The sequence below is a fragment of the Falco punctatus genome (genome assembly GCF_963210335.1).
Source record: "Falco punctatus genome assembly, chromosome: 1".
In the NCBI taxonomy this organism is placed as follows: Eukaryota; Metazoa; Chordata; class Aves; order Falconiformes; family Falconidae; genus Falco; species Falco punctatus.
In genome coordinates this window covers 96,266,591-96,286,263 of record NC_137580.1, presented here as the reverse complement: position 1 = coordinate 96,286,263, position 19,673 = coordinate 96,266,591, and the positions used below count along the sequence as shown (strand labels likewise).

General features: G+C 39.1%; 1 protein-coding gene across 9 annotated transcripts in view; it reads left to right on the top strand.

Moving 5' to 3' along the window:
- Window positions 1-36: 36 nt before the first annotated feature.
- Window positions 37-19,673, top strand: part of MPHOSPH9 (M-phase phosphoprotein 9) — a 31,617-nt gene continuing 11,980 nt past the window's right edge. For 2 of the 9 annotated variants that reach the window (XM_080369927.1, XM_080369922.1), the window contains exons 1-13: window positions 38-182; window positions 2,652-2,784; window positions 3,667-3,817; window positions 5,147-5,236; window positions 8,226-8,728; window positions 10,651-10,774; window positions 13,054-13,144; window positions 14,386-14,492; window positions 14,922-15,047; window positions 15,861-16,297; window positions 17,237-17,395; window positions 18,359-18,446; window positions 19,251-19,466. In XM_080369927.1, coding sequence (XP_080226053.1) covers window positions 2,678-2,784; window positions 3,667-3,817; window positions 5,147-5,236; window positions 8,226-8,728; window positions 10,651-10,774; window positions 13,054-13,144; window positions 14,386-14,492; window positions 14,922-15,047; window positions 15,861-16,297; window positions 17,237-17,395; window positions 18,359-18,446; window positions 19,251-19,466 — 2,199 coding nt within the window. In that variant the 5' untranslated portion in view covers window positions 38-182; window positions 2,652-2,677. The other 7 variants (XM_080369923.1, XM_080369924.1, XM_080369929.1 and 4 more) reach the window with 7 other exon arrangements.

Below are 19,673 nucleotides of genomic sequence, written 5' to 3'. Positions count from 1 at the left end.
AAGGCGGCCAATCACTGAGCTGCGCCCTGACTGGAGCGCCCTCTGCCCCACCACGTTCGAAACTCGGCCGCCAATCGCCGGGGAGGAGGCGGCAGGCCGCGCCTGTTTACCGCGTAACGGTCGCTGAGGGAGGCAGCTCTCGGGCAGTGCGGACGCCTCCTCCCGGGCTTCCAGACATGCAGGTAGGAACCGAGCGATCCCTGGGGGCAGGCGGCAGGGCCGGAGCCGGCATCGCCGCCGCACTTGGCCGCGTCCCAGAGCCGCGAGGCCGCCTCTGCTGCGCTGCCTCCTTCCCCGATGAGTGGCAGGACCGCTAGCTAATCCGAGGTGGCGGTGCTGTCAACATCCCGGAGCGCGAGGGGCAGCTGACCAATGGGAGCGTGGGGGCGGAGCTCGCCCCGAGGGAGGTGGTGGGGGCGGAGTCTCTGAGTGCGGGGAGGAGGGCAGGGCTGGGGGCGGGGGGGAGCGCTTGTGGGGGGCCGGGACCTTGAGGGGGCAGCGCTGAGGGTAAGGGGCGGCTCCTGAGGGGGCAGGGGGTCGCTCAGGAGTGGAGCCGGGGAGGGACACGGGGGCGCGGAGTCGGGTCCTGGCTGAGGGGTGGCGGCCTGGGGGCAGACGTGGTGGGAGGGGGTCACTTGCGAGGGGAGGGGGGCATGGAGGGGGCTGAGCTGGGCCGGGGGCGCATCCTGAGGGGAGCGGGGCTCCAGGGCCCGGAGGCTCGTTGTCCCTGGCCCGGCCCCCTCGGGGAGCCCTCGGGGAGCCCTCGGGGAGGCGGGGGCCGGGGCGCCTCGTCACCGCTGCGCTGGCTGGAGGAGCCGCGGGCGCTGGGGCTTGGTCGGGGCCCGGTGTGGGCCGCAGGGGCCCGGCTCAGTGCTGGCCTAGGGGTTGGCATCCAGACCAGCCCACGCACCTGCCGCGGGTTTACTCAGCCCCCTACCCCTTAATGCAGGGACTTGGCCGTGTAAGGATAGTTCTGTGCAGTGGGGACAATAGGTGAGAGCTTAGCTGTCCCTTAGCCCAGTCATAGCTCACTTAATGTATTTTGTTGCTTTATGGAGAGCAGGCACTTCTAATGAGGTTATGAAACGAGACTGTGTCGCAGCTAAGTCCCACCCATCTCCTGTGCTGCTGAGATAGGCCACCCATGATTTCATCCTGGGGAGATGGGGGCGACTGATGTAGCCCCCACCATTGCCATCCAGCTGCTCCAGGGACACATGCAGCTTCTGCTTTATCCGTTGGGTTAGGTGCCTGATAACCTTCAAGATACCCAGGCTTCTGGTCACTAGGAAAAGAAGAAAGGCTTTTTTTTTCCTCCTTCTGTTTATCCGGAGAAGCTCTGCTAAAGGAATTTATGTAGCTGTGATAACTTCCTTCCAGTTCTTGCATTTTCAGCCTTATCCAAAGAAGATAGCTTGAGTGAGTACCTGGAAAACATTTCTGCTAAAGCCACGCTCCACTAAAACAGGGAAAAATCAGACAGTTGCCCTTCAGTTTCCTTCTGGTGGAAATAATTTTTTTGCTCCTGAAATATATGTATCTCTATGTACTTAAAATAATGAAAACTTAAATCTGTAAAAGCCAGTAGCATGTCGTTGTAAGCTCTGTAAAGAAGAATGGTTGAGCTTTGAAGGTGGTGTGCTGCTTTAAGGCAGCAAGCTTTTATTCTTAGTATTAGCACAGGCTATTAGGGTGCTGTTTCTTAATGTCTCTTTCTTTTTTTTTTTTTTTTTCCCTCCATCCGTGAAATGTTTGTAAGGTTTTTCTTCAGTATTAGAAGAAGGATTCCTAGGATGAATTCACCAGGGTGCTGAAATAAGCGGTATAGAAGAACTGATGAATTGATGCGTTTCAAGTATTTTCTTAGTGCAAGTATGGAAACTGCCAGAATATTTTAGTCTCTCTTAAAGCCATTCTTGTAAACTGCTGCTTTGAGGGCAGTAGGACCATTGCACAAGTATTTAGCATTGATTTATTTATGGTGCTTTCAGTTAACCAACTGCTGTTTCAACTGCCGTGGGATTCCACTTTGACTAAATTTTTTTTGTCGTTAATTGAAAAGAAATGTAGCTCAAAATAGTTTCAAAGCTTTTTGAATTAATGTTTCATAGAAATAATAATAAATAATGTGAAAAAAAGTACACCAGATATTACACACACAAATGGCAGAATTGGTCGACTGTAGTCTGAGTGGGTCTCGATTTTATTTTTTGGGGGGTGTTTCCTTCCAGTGAAGGCACAGATCCCCATTCAGCAGATTTAAATACATTGGTAATAGGCCCTTTCACAGAATTCTCAAAAACAGACTGTGGAGCCTCAGATTTTAAAAACCCAAACAACCAAACCCCAGCAACACTATTCTACCTGTACTGTTTTGGATTCAGACTCCCTTTACAGCCCAGTCTACGTGTGTGAGGCATAGTTAGGAATCTCTGATTTGTAGGAGTCCCAGCCAAGTACGAGGATGATTAAACAGCACCTGTTTGCGAGCACAGCACAGGCGAAGGAAGAGGTGTTGGTTGTGGAATGCTAGCCCGTTCTGGGGTGGTTTGTTAAATGAAGAAACAGAACGTGATTAAAGAGACAGTTGTTTCAGCCGAAGTCAAGTGTTTTAGAATAAGAGAGTGATGCTTAATTCATTATATATTCAGGGTAGCGTCATACTTGGGACTAAGATATGGAAAACTGTGACGTGGTGACTACTGTGCAAGAAATCCCTTCATCTTCTGCAGACTTTGATGTTGGAAATACCCAGAGCCCTGTCTGTAGCTTGAATTGTAACAGGTAATGTGCTGAAGGAATTCCTAACCAATATTTTTATTATTTTTGTTTTGCCTAGTATGCTTTTACAGTAATGTTGTTACTAAGGTGAAATAGTGTGTAATACTCTGCAATATATTTTAGTTTTTTTTTTAACATTTACAGGTATAATCCTTAATGAGAAAAGCTTTACTGAAAGAGCTGTTTAAGTCTTCCTTAAAAGCTTAGGAACTTCCATTGCCTCACATCTCTTAGAATGGGAGGGGAACCTGTCTTGGACAAATTATAAAGAGATTGTTCTTGGGCAAGATCATACATTATGTTATGTCATCTGTAGAGAACAGCAGATTAGAAAAACCGAATTGTTCTTCCGTTCCATGCCAAAGGTATTCCCAGTGAATGAGAAGGGCAAATAAAGACTAATGGCCTAAGCAAAAGGAGAGGTGCTTCTTGACTGACCTCTTAAGATGAGCACTGTAAGTTGCTTACTGCCCGTGTAACTTCTTAAAAGGAGGCAGTGGTCTTGGACTTTATAAATCATTGTTACACAGAAGCTATGAAGAAGCACACAGGTTTGATGGAAAGCTGTATTTATTGGTGTTTGTGCTAGTGAGGAGTAATATCTGTGCTGATCATGCTGTGTCTCTTCTTGGAAAGCTACTGTGTTTTAATAGTATGTAAACTAAGGATGAAACATGCTGTGAATTCTTTGGGACTTTCTTGAAAAACAGCCTCATTCTTAGGACCTAGAAGTTTGGGTTTTTTTCAGCACAATGAGGGTCACAATGTAAATTAGGTATATCATTCTTTTATGGCTGCATACCATATGTAGCATGTTATTTTGGCCATTATGTTGCACAACTGGCACAATAAATAATTGAAATATTTTTCCTCCTGTTTCACTAGAAGTCCCTCATCCAACCCCAATGGAGTTTCTGGTTACTCAGGGAATACCAGGTCGTCATTAAAGACTGGTTCTGTTGAGCTGCTTGCCTCCTTTATACAAGATATCCAGAACATTGGAAATACTGACTCAGAAATTGTGACGAACTATGAGGTATTTGATGTTAAGGTTTATTTAAAAAAAAAATTTTATTAATGTATCAGCTTTGCATTTTGGAAGACAAATCTAATGATGATACAGTTTAGCAGTAAGATCTATGTATGTACGTGCTTATTCTCTTCATGGTGGGACAAATCCTTTTACAGTGTATGAACTAATCATGTGGATGGATTTTATTGCAATTTTATCTTAGTATTTTACAATACACTTATGAATATCTGTTTTCAAAGTTGCAATACCTACAGATTGTAAGCTTTTGGACTGAAAAATGTAAACCTTTACATTGTAGCACTTCAAACTGGACTGAAGTGATCCTGGAAAGTAGAAGTTTGCTTTCTACAAATGGCTCTGGTTTAGCTGAGTAATTTATTTATTCCATTTGTAAAGATGTGTGGATGATTAGTTTGTCTCTAGATTTAAAACAACACAAAAATCATGATGTAGGTTCCATGAGCTAATTCTCTCAAACTTTTTTTAATGTTTTTGTCCCTTTTTATTTTACCATTATTTTTGTCACCATAAGGAGCATCAGGTTTCCAAACCATGGGTTTGTTCTTGCAGAATTTTTGAGCTTTCTGGCTGTGGTCCATCAAAATGTCTTTTGACAGATGCTTAGTTTGGGTGCTCTTTAACAGCTCCAAGAAAAGAATGTAGATGTCTGTCTCGGCACATGCGTTCTATGTCCCGTGTCCTATGCTTCACGTATCAAGCTCCATAAACATTAGCATAAAATATATGTTAAAATTCAGATTTTACTACATTTTAGGAACCCTATGTATTGAATTTTAAAAAAAATATTATCTTTGTTTTGGCTAGTTATGCATCATGGCCTTCAGCTGGATTGTTGAAGGGAAGAGTTTCTTATTGAAGCAAGTGGTTCACTGGACATAGGGATGTTTAATTACAAATTTTTAAATTGCCTATAATTTATTGAAGTGGAATCAACCTTTCCAAAATTTAACTGTACTTCCCTGCCAGCTGTTTCTACTTTTTAGACATTTGAATTTTTAAAAACAGAATAATTCTTTTTCCTTTTTCATTTTTTTTTTCCTAAACCAAACTTAAATTGTAGAGATGTGTTATCTTGCTCTTGCTGTCTAAAGGACTTTTTTTAAGTGAGTGTGTCCACAGTGAATTGTTTCCATTGCCTGACATGATAGGGGGCTTCATGTATTGGGGGGTAGATAACCACAGTGCTGTTAGTAAACTTGCTATTATGTCAACACCGAAGTATAAGATTGCAAAACTGTTTTGTAGCTAGAGTAAAAGGTAAGAGATGCAGTATGACTGTGCTTTTAATTATTTTACTTTGTGATTTAATAGACAAGGTGGCTACAGTTGTTGAGACTGGTAGAAAAACAATGTCAGGAACAAATAGTTGCCCAGCAAGAGCAGTTCCACCATCAAATCCAAGTAAGTAACAATTTGTTCACGTAGGTAGGTTAGGTGGAGTGTTTCTTTTCTCCCCCTGCCTCCGACCCCAACCCTACCCCCCTCCAAAACTATGCACTCTTGACTTTCTGTAAGTATATTCAGACAGGCACTTAATGGAAGTGGATGACTGGAATGCCATTTACAGGATGCGTATTTGAGACAGCCATGGCTAATTAACAATGTAACTGGTAGGAACCATTTCAGACGTGAAGATTCTTGGATTATTTGTTTTTGATTGTTTTGTTTTCACAAACATTTGGTTCAGAATGCCCACATGATACTTGGATTTTGTAGGTACAAGCTGTTTTTTTATTAACTGTTAGACGCTATTGTTTCTAATTTTGAGACATTGTAGTTTTCATTAGAAAATGTTACGCAACTTCTCATTCCTTCATCTAGACAGTATATAGCATAGGAAAACATTCATTGTAATAGCTGAACACTATCTCACCCTTCAGTTGACCAGTCTCCTTTCTAAGATGAGACTGAAAAATGACCCATGTGAAGATTCACATTTTCGCTGTACCATATTTATCCATTAAAACAGAGGAAATGTTTATGTATGTATAAGACAGTAATTCTATAAATATATAATGCTTAATATCTTCATCATTTTGGTTGCTGTTTTTCCCTTCCCTTTCCTGATGCCCTCTACACTAGTAGTAATCAGCAGTTCCTGAACTGAATTAACAAGAGGTACTGTTCTTTTATCCTATCTTCTGTTTCTTCCCCCTCATCTCCCCACCTTTCCCTGCCACCTTGTTATTTTTGTCCTGCCAGTGTTTCCTTACCCTTGTATTTCCTTCCTCTTACTGTAGTGTTTCAGTTCACTGGTTGCTAATTGTAGTCTTGACTAATCCATTGTGTTGGCTTTGCCGGTTTTTGTCTTTCTCAATAGGAAAGCTACCTCTGGAAGAGTTAGGTTTGTGGTATCAGCAGGGACTTACTAATTGCATGAATTGCCACACTAAATACAAAATCAACAGCTATGACTTACTTTCAGTTGTATGAGTGCATTAGATAAAATAGATGGAGCTATTCCAAATTAAACTGGTATGCCAGTCACCTAGTGAAAATACTGAAGTACAGGCAATTCAACACATTCTAGTAAAAACAATAAACAACAAAAAAAATATCTACTATTTGGGGTTGAAAAGCAAGAGGCTGCATTAGCACTGACATGACTGAGATAAGGCTTGCTCTGTGCTGTGTTTCAAGACCAACTGTGCTTACAAAAATACATCTTCATCCATGTGAAAATATGGATCAAAAGACCTTGAGTTCATTTTGGAATCGGTGGACTCAGTCCTTGGCTTACATGATTTATACAGTAGCAAGAAAAACTGTCACCATCTGTGGATCATCCTAAGATCAGACTTCATTGAAGAGGATTTTTGTAAAAAACAGTTACCTACAATTCCCAAACTACAGAAGTGTCATCTTCTTTTTCCCAGGTCTTTTATTCTCTTGGAATTACTTGTGACTATGCAGAGAAGTAAAAATGCTGTTTAATTGGCATAGTAGCCTTTCTTTCACTTTTCCCACACAAGGTATTAATGGCAAAGATTAAATGTCAGCAGAGAGTCTGATCATAATTCCCCCCTGCTCCAGTTCTGTTTCTTTCCTTTTGTTTTCCCTTCCCTACCTTCCTCAACAATGTTGAATCACAGAATTAAAAAGCAAATGATGGCTGCAGTCATGATTGAAATCATTAGCACAACAAAATACTTTGTTATGGCAGAAAGCTTCATCATTGGTTTTTGTCTTGGTGTGGATTTTTTTTTAATAGAAAGATTGATTTGAATTTGTTAATTCTGTGCAAGCTAATGAAACATAGGTTCCTCTGAAATTCAGTCTTATTTTTTATTTATTATTTTAAGAGAACAAATTACCTTTGTTCGATTTGTGCTTTCCGCTTGCTATTCATATGTGAGTAATGTACTGTAGTTCTGTGAAAAAAACATTAGTAGAGTTCCATGTTCTTGAAATTATTGCAAGTTCTCCGCCCCACCCCCCACCCCAAGGGAATTAGTTTGATATGTGTTCTTGAAAACAACCAGATACTCTGGTCTTGTAAGGTGTAGTAAGAGTTGCGCGCTGATGCAGAGCTCAGTAACGGCAGTACTGATCGCTGGCCAAAGGACACAGCTACGGGCTCCAGCATGAAGCCTTTTCATAGCCCTTGACAAAAGCACTAGAAGTTTCTCAAAGCTGTTTTCGGTATACCAGTGCACAACTGTAAAACTTAACAAAAAAACCAAAACCAAACCCTCCGTTTCTCTCATACACTGAAATAACTCTTTGCCAATCTTGTAGACTGAATAGTAACCTGTTAAATCTGGTGATCTAGTTCTAGGTTTGCTCCACTCCATCAGATACCAAAACAATCAAAACGTAGATCTTTGTATTATATGAACCGCCTAATAACATATTAGCTAAATCAGTTATTTTAAAGTCAAGTTTTATGCAAATAATCTTACAGAGGTACATTATTCCTATTAGTTTAATAGAATAATGGTTTATACTTCCATTAAGGCATCCTTGCAATCTTTAAAAATGTGTATCCAAGTTATAACACCTTTCAGACCTAAATTTAGCAAAAGACTTTTGTCCATTTGTAATTACATCCCTGGGTAGTTTATTATTTCTTTAACTGGCTGGTAGGTACCTGTAGTTCTGAAGGCACGTAGTGAATACACGCATGCATGGTTTTTTTTACATTAACAAATGACTACTGAGACCTGTAATTCACTGCATGGAATGAGGGATCGTTACTGTGGACATTTTACTGTTATGCACAGTATGCATATCTTTACTTTATGCATGAGTTGTCTACACAGTGAAAAAATTGAGTTATTTCAAAGAAGTACTCTAATTCTGTCACTAGTAACATGAATTGAAGATGCGTCAAAATAGAAATGAGATTTCTGGCTCGAGCTCACAGGAATTTTGCTTTTTCTTTCTGTAGCTAATTCAGGATGAGATAAGGCAGTTAGTGAAATTGCAGACCAGCAGTCGGGGTGCCGGCAAGAACAGAAGTTTGCCTGCCAAGCTTCCAGACACTTTTTCATCGCTAGAAAGTCAAATGGGGATGTGTTCTGAAATCTCTGGAGAGCATGAGTGCATTGTTAGTGAACTTAGATCTAACGAAGCGGAAAGTCAGCCGAATACATCTGATCTGCATCAGGAATGTTTTGCAAACGATGCTTCGATGAATAGTGGGTATGGTACGATTTCTGCCTCTGGGCTGACCCCTAGCAAATCTAACGACATTAGCAAGTGTACGAACTACATGGAGAAAACTTCGCAAGGACAAAGTGATGGAGAAGTCTTGCAAAGTGTTCAAAGTAAAAGAGAACTTTTACCGAAAAAAGTAGAGGAAAATTGTTCATCAGGAAGGAATGATGGTTTAGTTTTCCCTGCTGAATTTGAACATAAAGTTGACGAAGCTCAATGTGGAAAAAAACCCAGGTAAGGGATAAACTTCCAAACATGTTAATTTATTGTAGGTGGTCCCTAGTCAGTAAACAGCTGTCGGTAACTGGAAACATGTACAAATTGAATGGAACATCTTGCCTGTAAGAGATACTCTGCTCCTTGGCAGATCAATTTATTTGTTTAGCCTGATGTTTCTGTGTGATGCTTATCTGTGTCTGCAGCATTCATCTGCTGTACATACATTGAGAAATACATGAAAATCTACTTTCTTCTGCAAATATGAGCCAAGACACAGTTTGCATATAGTGTTTATCAGTGCACCAGAATTTTAGGTGCCAATTACCAATTTTATATGATTGATATTTTGCTGTTGTGCTCAACCAGTCTTTTTTGCCAGCTTATATGCATGCATTACAGTAATAAATTGTATCAGACAACAGCCAAACATGTTTGAGTTTTTCTGCTGTTTTTTTTTTTTGTTTGGTTGATCTTTGTTTGGTTTGCTCTATTCAGTAGGTGGTTGGATCTACCAAGATTGTTTTGAAAGGTGGGCTAGCTAATTTGGCAGTAATGCTGACCAAATATTGCTCCAGTTGCACAGGATTTAACAGTGTATTTTGCTGTCCCTGTCAGCCTGGACTGTAATGCAGTGGCTTCATGCGGTCATGAGCAGGATGGTAGGTCTTGTGGGCACCATGTTGCCTGTGAGTCCCTGATAGTAGTTTGTGGAGGAAAAAAAAAAAACACGTTCTCGCTATTGGAAAAAACCTCAAAGAATCATAAAAATGAATTTGCATTTTGCTACTATGAAATAAAATGCAGAGCCAGCTCTCGTTAAGAGGATTTGGTTTGGAAATGTGTTGTCTCAGGATATAGGGCGCATCATTACCACACATTGATACGTATGTTCTCTTCCTCCCTTCTGTTGGGATTTATTCCAGTGTTTGATTCATGTTGCACAGTTCCATGAGGTGGGTACCGGGTAACTTAGAGCTGGAGAAACTCAATTCAAGAGTGTTTTGCAGTTTGAAAAACCTTTCTAAGCCAGTTTTTGAAATAATTAACTTATGGCTTCTTGTCCTTTTTATTAAAAAAAACTCAAACAAACAAAAAAAAAAGGCCAGTTTTGTCTTTGAAATTGCATTCTGCTTTGTATTGTGAACCCAGCTGGTGGGAAGAAAGGGTTCAAACCAAAATGAAATAGTCCAGTTAACCCAAACTGTTGGTTTTTTTGGGGGGGGTAGTGTTTGCTGTTTTAAATTTTTAGTTGAAACCTTTTTTCATTCTTTCTAGTATATGTCCCAGTCTGGGACAATATGTAGTTTTTTAAAGTGTCACTTTTTAATAAAATGGGAAAATTTTTTCACATCTGCCTCTAAGAAGAATTTCAGGATGTCTCTGTTTCTGTTCTGCCTTTTCCCCCTGTTTTGTTCTGTATCTTGTTTCAATCTTTCTTACCTGCCGACTGAAGAGAATCTTCAAGGATATCCTTAGTGTGTCTTAGCTGCCATCATCTTTACAACCAGACTGGTTTACACAATAAGAAAATGCACTGCATTTACATTCCAGCTTAATTTTGTGGCTTTAATTAGTATCTGCTTGAACAGACCAAAAAATGGTTATCTGGCCAAAAAGATAGAGTTCTTTAAGAAAAAAACCAAAGAATTTCATAACAAAGTAGTAAAACCATTTTGATTATGGATGCAGTTCATTGGCACCTTTCACTTTCAGTGATTTGTTTGTGTTTTGGGTTGCTGGTGGTTTTTGTTTGCCTTGGGGAAAAAAAAAAAAGTGCCCTAAAACATCTCCACATCCATTACTTTATATTGTTCCTCAAAAATGCACAAAGGCAGTAGAATTTTAGGGCCTGTGTTTCACCTTGAAGAACAAATTGGTGTCCCCACTGAAAAGGGCACCTGTACTTAAGGTGTATGTGTGTGTTTCTTACTGTCTAGTAAATCTTTAACATCGTGGGCACAAAAGTTGAAACAAAACCAACCGAAAAGAATAAATGCAGACAAAGTATGTGTGAACTCTATGCAAGAAAATGAGCAAGCAAAGAAATTACCACTTGAGAATGTAAGTCTCTTTATTTTATTATGTTTCTCTAATTTTATTCTTGTCACAGGTGGTTTTGAGATTTATTGTATGTTCTGATTCAGCATATGCTTTCATACTCTGCTTTAAGCATTGCAGTAGTGGTTCCCATTCACATGTGTGAAGTGTTGTGGGCAGAATTGACTTCTTGGATCATTCGATACTCATGTAGCTATTTTGGTTTTTGTTCCTTGCCTCATTTTTGTCTTAACTCACCCGAGTGGCACATGTGCTTTCCTTATAGAGATAATAGTCATAATTCCAACTGAAGCTTCAAGTCATAGTAATTTATTGTGCCCTATAATTTTTTTCAAGGATCCTTAATTTCAGCTGGTAATGTCTCTCTTAGCGCACAGAATTCTTTGTGTGTTATTAAGGTATTAGCCACTTTGTTCAGGACAAACAGTATTCTTCCAGATTGGGATTTTAAATTGCAGGGATTTTTTTGGTTTTGTTTGGGCTTTTTTAGTGTTCTTAGCAGTCATTTATGCTAAAATCCAAACATTTTTTCTTTTTTTTCTTTTTTTTATTGTTTCCATAAGAATAATACGTTATTTTATGCTTGTGTGTGATAATGATTTGGCTAAATTGAACTACTCTAAGCACAGTTACAACACTGGTTACTAAAAGTAAGTAACCACCATAATAAACACTTAGGAGATCTAACTGGCTCTTTAGAACCATTTGTAGTAACTACTGTTGCTGTGACTGCTGAATCAGCTCAAAATGCTTCTTTTGAGATAATTTGGGTTCTCACTCCCCCATATTCTTGGTTAATAATTATGTATGTCCATAAATCTGATTATTTTGGGGAGGGAAGTTTAATCACATACAATAGTTCGGATCCAAAAGGATGTTACGCAACATGATTGTAGGAGTAATCACCATACATACAGCGATGAAGTTTTGGATTTACTTTCAGTATATTAATTGTCATAACCCTCTCTCCTTATACTATTTTTAAGGAAATAATTCCTGAAACTCTGTGAACGGCTTGACCAGCAGGAGAATAGGAGAACTAGCAAATACGAATTGCTTGATTCAAGGCAGGGTTGTTTTCTTTCCTGTGGTCACTTTGAGAGTGACCCAGAGAGCGTAAAAGTAGCTGTTGGGGTTTGCTCTCTTTAGTCTGCTAAACAGGATGATCCTCTAAGGGGATATTTCAAACCAGGAGTCAAATTTATCTGTTGTGGCTTGTTTCTTTTCTCTCTCTGCTACAGGAGGGTGCCTAAGGAAATTAGTGCCAGAAACTCAGATTTTGAAAATACTTTTATCTTTCTGTTCCTCTGTAAGAATTCAGTTGATACTCCTTCATTTTCCTTTCTTCCTCCTTAGGCAAAGGAGAATACCTAAATAAAAACATTAAGAGGGACAAAATAGCCTTGAGGTGAGATGGTACTTCATGCAAAAACTTCAAAAGCTTTAGTTCTGATTTTTTTCTTACTTCTGTTAACTCAATGGTTACTATCCTGTTTTAGTCCTCAGTTGTATTGTAATAAATTTACCAAGTAGCATGACTGTTAAGCTGCTGTAATGGAACAAAAAGCCCTGAGTACAGTAGAAAAGAGCAATGTGAGATGAGAGTTTTAAAGCTAGCTGCCCTTCCTCAGTTGCTCTTGTATCACTGTGTTGTATCAATGACACTTCTTCCTTTGATGAAGGAAGAGGAGAGCTGTGGCAAATCTTAAACTATGTCATTTTTCCACCCCATGTGTTGGTCCCACTATTTTCAAAGTTGTTTCTATAATTAGCTGGGGAGGTTGCTTAGAAGGTTTGGAGTGATGGGAAGAAGGGTATGTAGGGTCTTGTCTGTCTGAGATGATGGTGTTTACCTCCAGATTGCGGCAGGTGGAGTTGTAACAGCTGAATTTAAGAAATTCCAATCTTAGGATGAGGAAAGAGTAACACTTAATTGGTAAATCATCCCTCTATATACTTGCATCTCTTAAGGAGCAAGAAAGTTCAGATGACTGTCAAAAATACGTATTTTTGTAACAGTTAAAAATGCTCCACAAGCAGACAGGCACATGACTTAGAAAATATTAGTATCTTTTAATTATGTGGCTTAGCTTAGTTCCCCTTTTGACTGTGATTGCCCTGAATATAAATAGTATAGCTTTGGGTCAGGCCTTGTAATTTAATTTCTTTGCTTAAGCAGACTAATAACACTTACATGCAATTTTTTAAAATTATACCCTTGCTTTTTTTCCCCTTGCTTTGTGATTTTTCCTTATAAATTTGTTTTTCCTTTGTAATTTTAGACAAATGTTACTGATGCTGCTTTGCCACCTTACACTTTTTACCTCAATCAACCAAATGAAAGTCCGAATTCCTTAGTGTCTGAAGCTTCAGGTATAGTTAATTTCTTGTACTTAAATTCCCTTTTCTTTTGAATTCTCATTTTTTTAAAAAACTCTTGCTGGAATGTATCTCCAGAAAGGCGAGGAGGTCTTAAGCACTGACAAGCTATTAAAGTTGGATGTGGTGTAATTCTGCTCTTCTTGCTCTTGCGTTTCAAACTGATGGTAGCTCCTGTGTATTGGTGCTGGTGGATGGTAGGACATGCAGCAATTTTTTTTTTCCTTTTCAAATTTCTCAACATTTCAAAGCTGAGATTTATGTTTAAAGCTGTTTCATAATGTAATTACTATTAAAATCGTGATAGGCTATCAAATGATCTTTCAAATATTAGCATTGTTGGTCTAGTAATCACAGGGGTGGATGGTAATAGAGACAGAATTCCAGTAAAGCAAAGGGCATGATGCAATAATGGTGTGAATAGACAAGGACGAAATAATGCAGTGTATAATGTGGTGATTCTTTAACTAGCGGGAGGAGAGGTTGCTTTTTTTGTGTTTTGCTATGGTTTTGCTTTTGTCGTTCTGGGGGCTGTGTGTGAGGGGTGGTTGGTGGTGGTTTTTTGTGGGTTTGGGGGGGTTGGTTTCTTAGGTCTTTTTTTGTGAAAGCCAAACAACTAATTCACATATTTTGATTGTAACAGGGTGGATTAATTTCAGTAACAAACAGGGGCACAGAGATGTGGCCCTGCAAGCTCTGTATATTTGTTGCTTCTTTACAACCCATTGAGAGAGGGATATGTAAAGAAATTGAAGTGGGCTTGAGACTGTATCTGTTCTTGTGCCATCCCTCTTGGTGCTGGTAGTCTGCCTTTTGCATGCTGTTCAGTACCAAACAAAAGAGTTTGTAGTATCAAGTGGCTGCCTAGGATTTTTCCTTGGGTAATGTAAGTTTTAAGTGCTGTACTGGAATCATGAGAAATACAGGTTTGTGGAAAATAAGGCCTTGTCCCTTGAACACCAAATAGTAAATCTACATGTTCACTGATGTATAGGTTTTCTTACTGGTGCTATGTGATGTAATACTGCTGCTGCTTGTGCTTTGCACTGAGATTTTTGTAACTTCTGATAACAAATACCTTAGTGAGATCCTTGAGCAATAGATGCAAATAATTAATACAGCATTCTTGTTAGCTGACAAGTAACGTTTTACTAATGGATTTGGGGATTCCTGTTCTATAACCATGAGCTTGATATTTTAATTTTTTTTTCCCTTTCGATGTTTCCTCTTATCAGGACTTTCATACTGGAAATTAGATGAAAAGGAGTTGTATCACTCTTTACCAGAGAATTTCAGAAGCAAGTTTGCTGGTGTGTACTCCACAACAGTATCACCAGACCAGGTACATGTTTTACAAAACTTTGTACATGCTTTAAAATTTGTCTCATAGTTGCTTGTCATCTTTGCTTTCTTCTATGATGGAATCAGCCCTCCAGAAGCTAAGTTTTCTGTGAGAACGCTTTTGTTAACTCAGTCTCTCACACTCCGTTCCTTCATTATTCATTTACCCCACTAACGTCACTTGGAACGTATTGACTTCCTTTTGTCATTTAAAAGAAATTTTGTCTATAGGAGGTGAAAAGAGACTAACTAGCATGTTGAAGGTGCATGTGCCTCATTAAAGACCCTTTTTTAAGCTAGGGGCATTGAATAAAGCAGCCTTCTGTTCCGAACTGCTTTATTAGCTGAACCCACCCCAGAACTTGCTTATCTGTATTGGGGATGGAGGATTGTGTTCAGAAAAGTAATGTAGCAATTTTGCCTGTTGAAGTTGTCTTCTGCTGATGAAACGAAGTTATCGTCATTGAAGGATATTTATCATAAAAGACAAAGGGAAAACAAGCAGCTGCCAGATCAGAATTTTATGCCTTCTTCCCAGTCAAGTCACCCACCAGAGGTAACATGAATTTCTTTCCTTCACGGTCAGTTTGAAGCGATGCTGGGTTTCAAGCTGGTTTCAAATTAATGGGCCCCTGCTGCCATCTCCAGTGTTATGCTGGAACAGCAGTGTGTGCAGCCTCTGAGGAACCAGTTTGGGAAGGGATCCAGCTGAACAAACCTCTCCCAATACCCCGGGTAGCCGAGCACCTTTGCCGCACAACCTTGAGGATGCCGCAGGCACGAATCTGCTTACGCTGAGGCTGCAGCTGATGAAATGCAGTGGAACTGCAGCCGCAGGAGCAGGGTTTTCTTACTGTTTCCCACAAGACGATTTCATTCCACCCATGAAAAAGAAGAGGCACAGATTTGTGGAAATATTCTTTATCATATCTGTTTCTTTATACACCTTTCAGTCTTGTACACAATCCAGTAATGATGGCTACTGTGTGATATCTTCTCGATATAATCCATGAAGTGATTTTTGTAATGGTGCAAAGTTATTGCTTCAATCTACAAGCAGACATCAGAGTCCTATTTACATGATGAAGTTTCAAAGGTTTTCGAGACAGCTACAGATGTTAGACATATCTTTTATTCTTAATGGAAACTTAGAAAATCAAGATGCAAATGTTGGGAATATCTATCATCATCTAAGCTGTTACAGGTCCCTTCATCTTGCTTGTTGCTGCCAAATGATTGTAGTAATATTCAGTATGATTCCTGCAATGTGTTACATGGATTACTAATGTCTTCAGATAAACTCCATTTAGAAGAACAAAAGTTAACTCACAATTACTATTTTTTTTTGGCATTGTACCTTATTGCCTAGATCTTGACGTTGGACCCAACTCTGCATATGAAACCAGGTCAGCAGAACCCAGGACGCTGTTTTTTCAATATTCCTGAAGAGACTACTCCTTTTTCTCCAGACTCTATGGCAGAGCCCGGTTTTTCAAGTCATTGTGACACAGACTCTTTTTCACAGACAAGTAATTCATCTCAGTTAGATGATTCTCCAAAATATCCTGCCAGCAGCAGAGCTGTGCATTCGGACCTCTGGAGAAATTACCCATTCCAAAATGAAAACAAGACTGGCTCTCCCCTTCCAGTGGCATACAGGGGTGCTGATAACGATCTTTTAGTCAACACTGAGGAGGAAGAAACACTGACTCTGACTCCATCTTCTGTTACTCAGCGTGCTGACAACAGTTTGCCAGATTATAGTCTTTCAGTGACATCTGTTGAAGATCCTGTGATAATGTCAAAGTAAGTACTTTTTTTTCCTTTCTTTTTTAAAAGTCGTAGAGTTGGTACTTTCATGAAAGAAGTGAAACTTAACAATACTAGTAAAATGAACAAAGTATGTGAGTTCTGTTTGCTTAGAACATAGCTGGACACTGCTGCTTTTTAATTTCCCCTGCTTTTTCTTTTCTCCCCTGAAGTACAGATGGCGTATGAATAGAACAGTCATCTTCCACTTCTTGCAATTGCCTTTCTTTAGACCATACTATTTAATCTTCTTTAGACCATACTATTTAATCTAAGGCATAATATTTGTACTCTGTCTTCCTTGGATGTCAAAGCCTTAACTGGAAGGCAAAATAATTTTCTATGTTTTATTTGGTTATTTCTTTTTATACATTAAGATAAAAATACTTCATAGGCAGTAGGAGGGAGTTAATTTAGGCAGAGAATTTCAAAGTTCTGTGGGGGTTATGTTGTCCTATTTAGAGTCAAATGGTTGGAGAAGCACAGAATTACTGTACTTAGGAAAAATAAATATCCTCCATTCACTACTGAAGCTGTCATGATTTACACAAGGGCCAGCAGATGTACATTCTGTGTGTGAGGGTTTATGTTGGGGTCATGGTTTCAAGATGGTTCAGTGTTTTGTGTTTTCCTATTTTAATTCTACATGCATAGTTTCTAGTGCAGAGCAGAGGAGAGAAGAGAGAGTAAAGCTTTGTATTGTAGTTGTAGATAATAATGTCTATTTGTGTAATGTGAGGACTTCTGTGCAAGCCTTAGGTTGTCTGCCACTGCTGCAGATGACAAAGCTTTCTTTGCTTCAATCTGAATGCAGCAAGATTCTGTAAGAGAGATTTATATGCTGAGTTCATTATGTGCGAATGAATGTAGCAGTGCATGGTTATGTGGATAGCTGGAATTTATTTTTTTTTTTGTTGTTCTCAATTTTGAAAATAGGATTAGGCAGAACTTGAGGGAAAAACATGCCCGACACATAGCTGATCTACGAGCTTACTATGACTCTGAGATACATAGCTTAAAACAGCAGCTGGAGGCAAGCCATAAAACTGCTTCATCTGAGGACTTGAAGAAAATCAATCAAAATCTTGCCGAGAGGTACTGGTTGTCCTTACTTGTGCTCTTCCTCTATTACATGGTTTTCTTTCCACTTCAAAACCCGAGTATGCTTGTTTAGAGTATCTTGAAAAGTTTATGTCACTCTTCAATTCTGAAGATTTCATGCATCTATGATATTAATGTTTTCTATTAAATATAAATTTTGCATTACTTAATGCAGCTGTTTAAGATCAGTTTAAAATTATTGTTAGGCAGCAAGTGTGATGTTTGGACCAGAGGTCTTGTTTGACCTGATTTTTGCTGAAGCCAGTATAAATTTTGCTCAAGAAAAACTGTCAGGTGGAGGTAGTCCTAAGCAATTTGTAATGGAACTATTTAAGTTGTAAGATAGTGCTCACCTGTCATGCTAGTCATTGCTAGCTTTACAAGGCCAATTTGCCAGTTAATGCTGGAGTCTGTGCGCCTCACCTATACATTCCATCAGATACAGCATGAATGTTTGCTATATATGGAAGTTCAATGTGACTTTTATATAGGTATTGCTAGTCAAAATACATATTGCCAATTTAGACAGCTAAAATACTATCAAAATTTATGCCCTTCAGAACAATTGAAAAAGCCTCTGAGTAGCTGGGACTCTCTTGTACTTATCTTCCAGCACTAGTGTGTTCCAACTATTGAAAGTGACTTCTGAGCATCATTTATTGAGTTAAAGTAGCTTGGAATATGTTTTCAGTCATTAATGATCACACAGCATCACCAATTAGCTGAAGTGGAGCTCTGCTCTGGTGCATCTCAGCTGTGTTTGGCTCTGCAGCTCTTATGCTGTGACCAATCTGGAGCCTCTGCGTGCATTCCCATTTTGCAGTGGCCTAAGACTATGGGAGGAGGTTGGACACCAAAATTTGTGGTGATGCTTGAGGAAGAAAAGGTAGCTATAAAATGCAGATGTATTATTTTAAAATGTCAAGAGATTTTTTCTAATTTGTATGTTCTAAATAGGTGCGACCAATTAGATGCCGCTCTGAATGAAGCAAGTGCTCGCATAAAAGCCTTTGAAAATAAGAATAATATGCTAGAAAAGCAAGTGGTAAGTATGTATTCTTAAATCAAATTGCTTTTTAACTAAAAGGGTAAAAGAATGCACTTTTTCATTATTAAGCTGATCTGTGTTTCCATGTCTTTCTCTTTTTATTTTCAACCTTTCTTTTTAATATATGATACCATATATCAGTATGTTACAGCAGTGACTTTCCCAGCCGAGTTTCTGAAGGCTGCCTACTTGAATCACCATCCGTTTTGCTTATGAACAACCTTTCCAGGGTAGAAGGGATCAAACAAAGTTTGAGTGAAATACTGGGATGTGTTTTATGATGTCTCTCTTTAGATTTATTTTAAAAAATAATTTATTTTGTTTAAATTACTTTGTCTTTGATTTCTTATTAGAGCTGTGATAAAAGCAAACCTCATCTGCACTGGGGCAAAAATACTCTCATTCTAAGTATATTTATACAGCCGTGCTGGGTAGGTCAGCCCAGTTTGCTTATGACTGTGTAGCTGCATTTATTGGTCAAAGAACAGGACACTCTGTCAATAAAGTTAGAACTTTAGAATAAAGTAAAGACTAATTAATTCCACCTTTTTTGACCATTTTTCTATGCTGTGAAGCAAGACAATCAGCTGGGATTAGAGGCCTAACCTCCAGATATTTTAAGTCCTATAAAATAAATACATCTTTGGGGGTTTTAGTCTTCATTTTCATGAAGACTAAACAAAAAAACTTGTTCCGTTCATGTACCTTTGTTTTCTATTTAGACAAATTTAGATTCTGCTTTGTACTGAAATAAAAACTATGCTGGTTAAGCATTATAATGAATGTTTTCTTCTCCTGCAGGCAGATTGGAGAGAACGCTTTTATGCAGTCAGTAATACTTCCAAAGTTTTGCAAGAACGGATTGAAGAAATGCGCACTAATAATAAAGAGAAGGATAACACTATCAGTCAACTAAAATCGAGGCTTAAAGATCTAGAGGAAGCATTTGAAAAGGCTTACAAGTTATCTGATAATAAAAATACAAGGCTAAAGGAAGAAAATAAAATGTTTCAAAATGTAAGTAAGAAAATGGGCAATGGTGTTCACAGTTGCACAGTGTGTTACGAACACAGCAAGTCCTGGTTGTTTTGGAAAACTACTCAGTTTGCCATCATGAAGTCTTAACGCACAGCTAAGAGAACAGAAATTATTCAGCTGACTATGTAGTAGGCTAGGTGTTATGTGATACTATGGACCTCATAGATACTTAAAAACCATTATTTA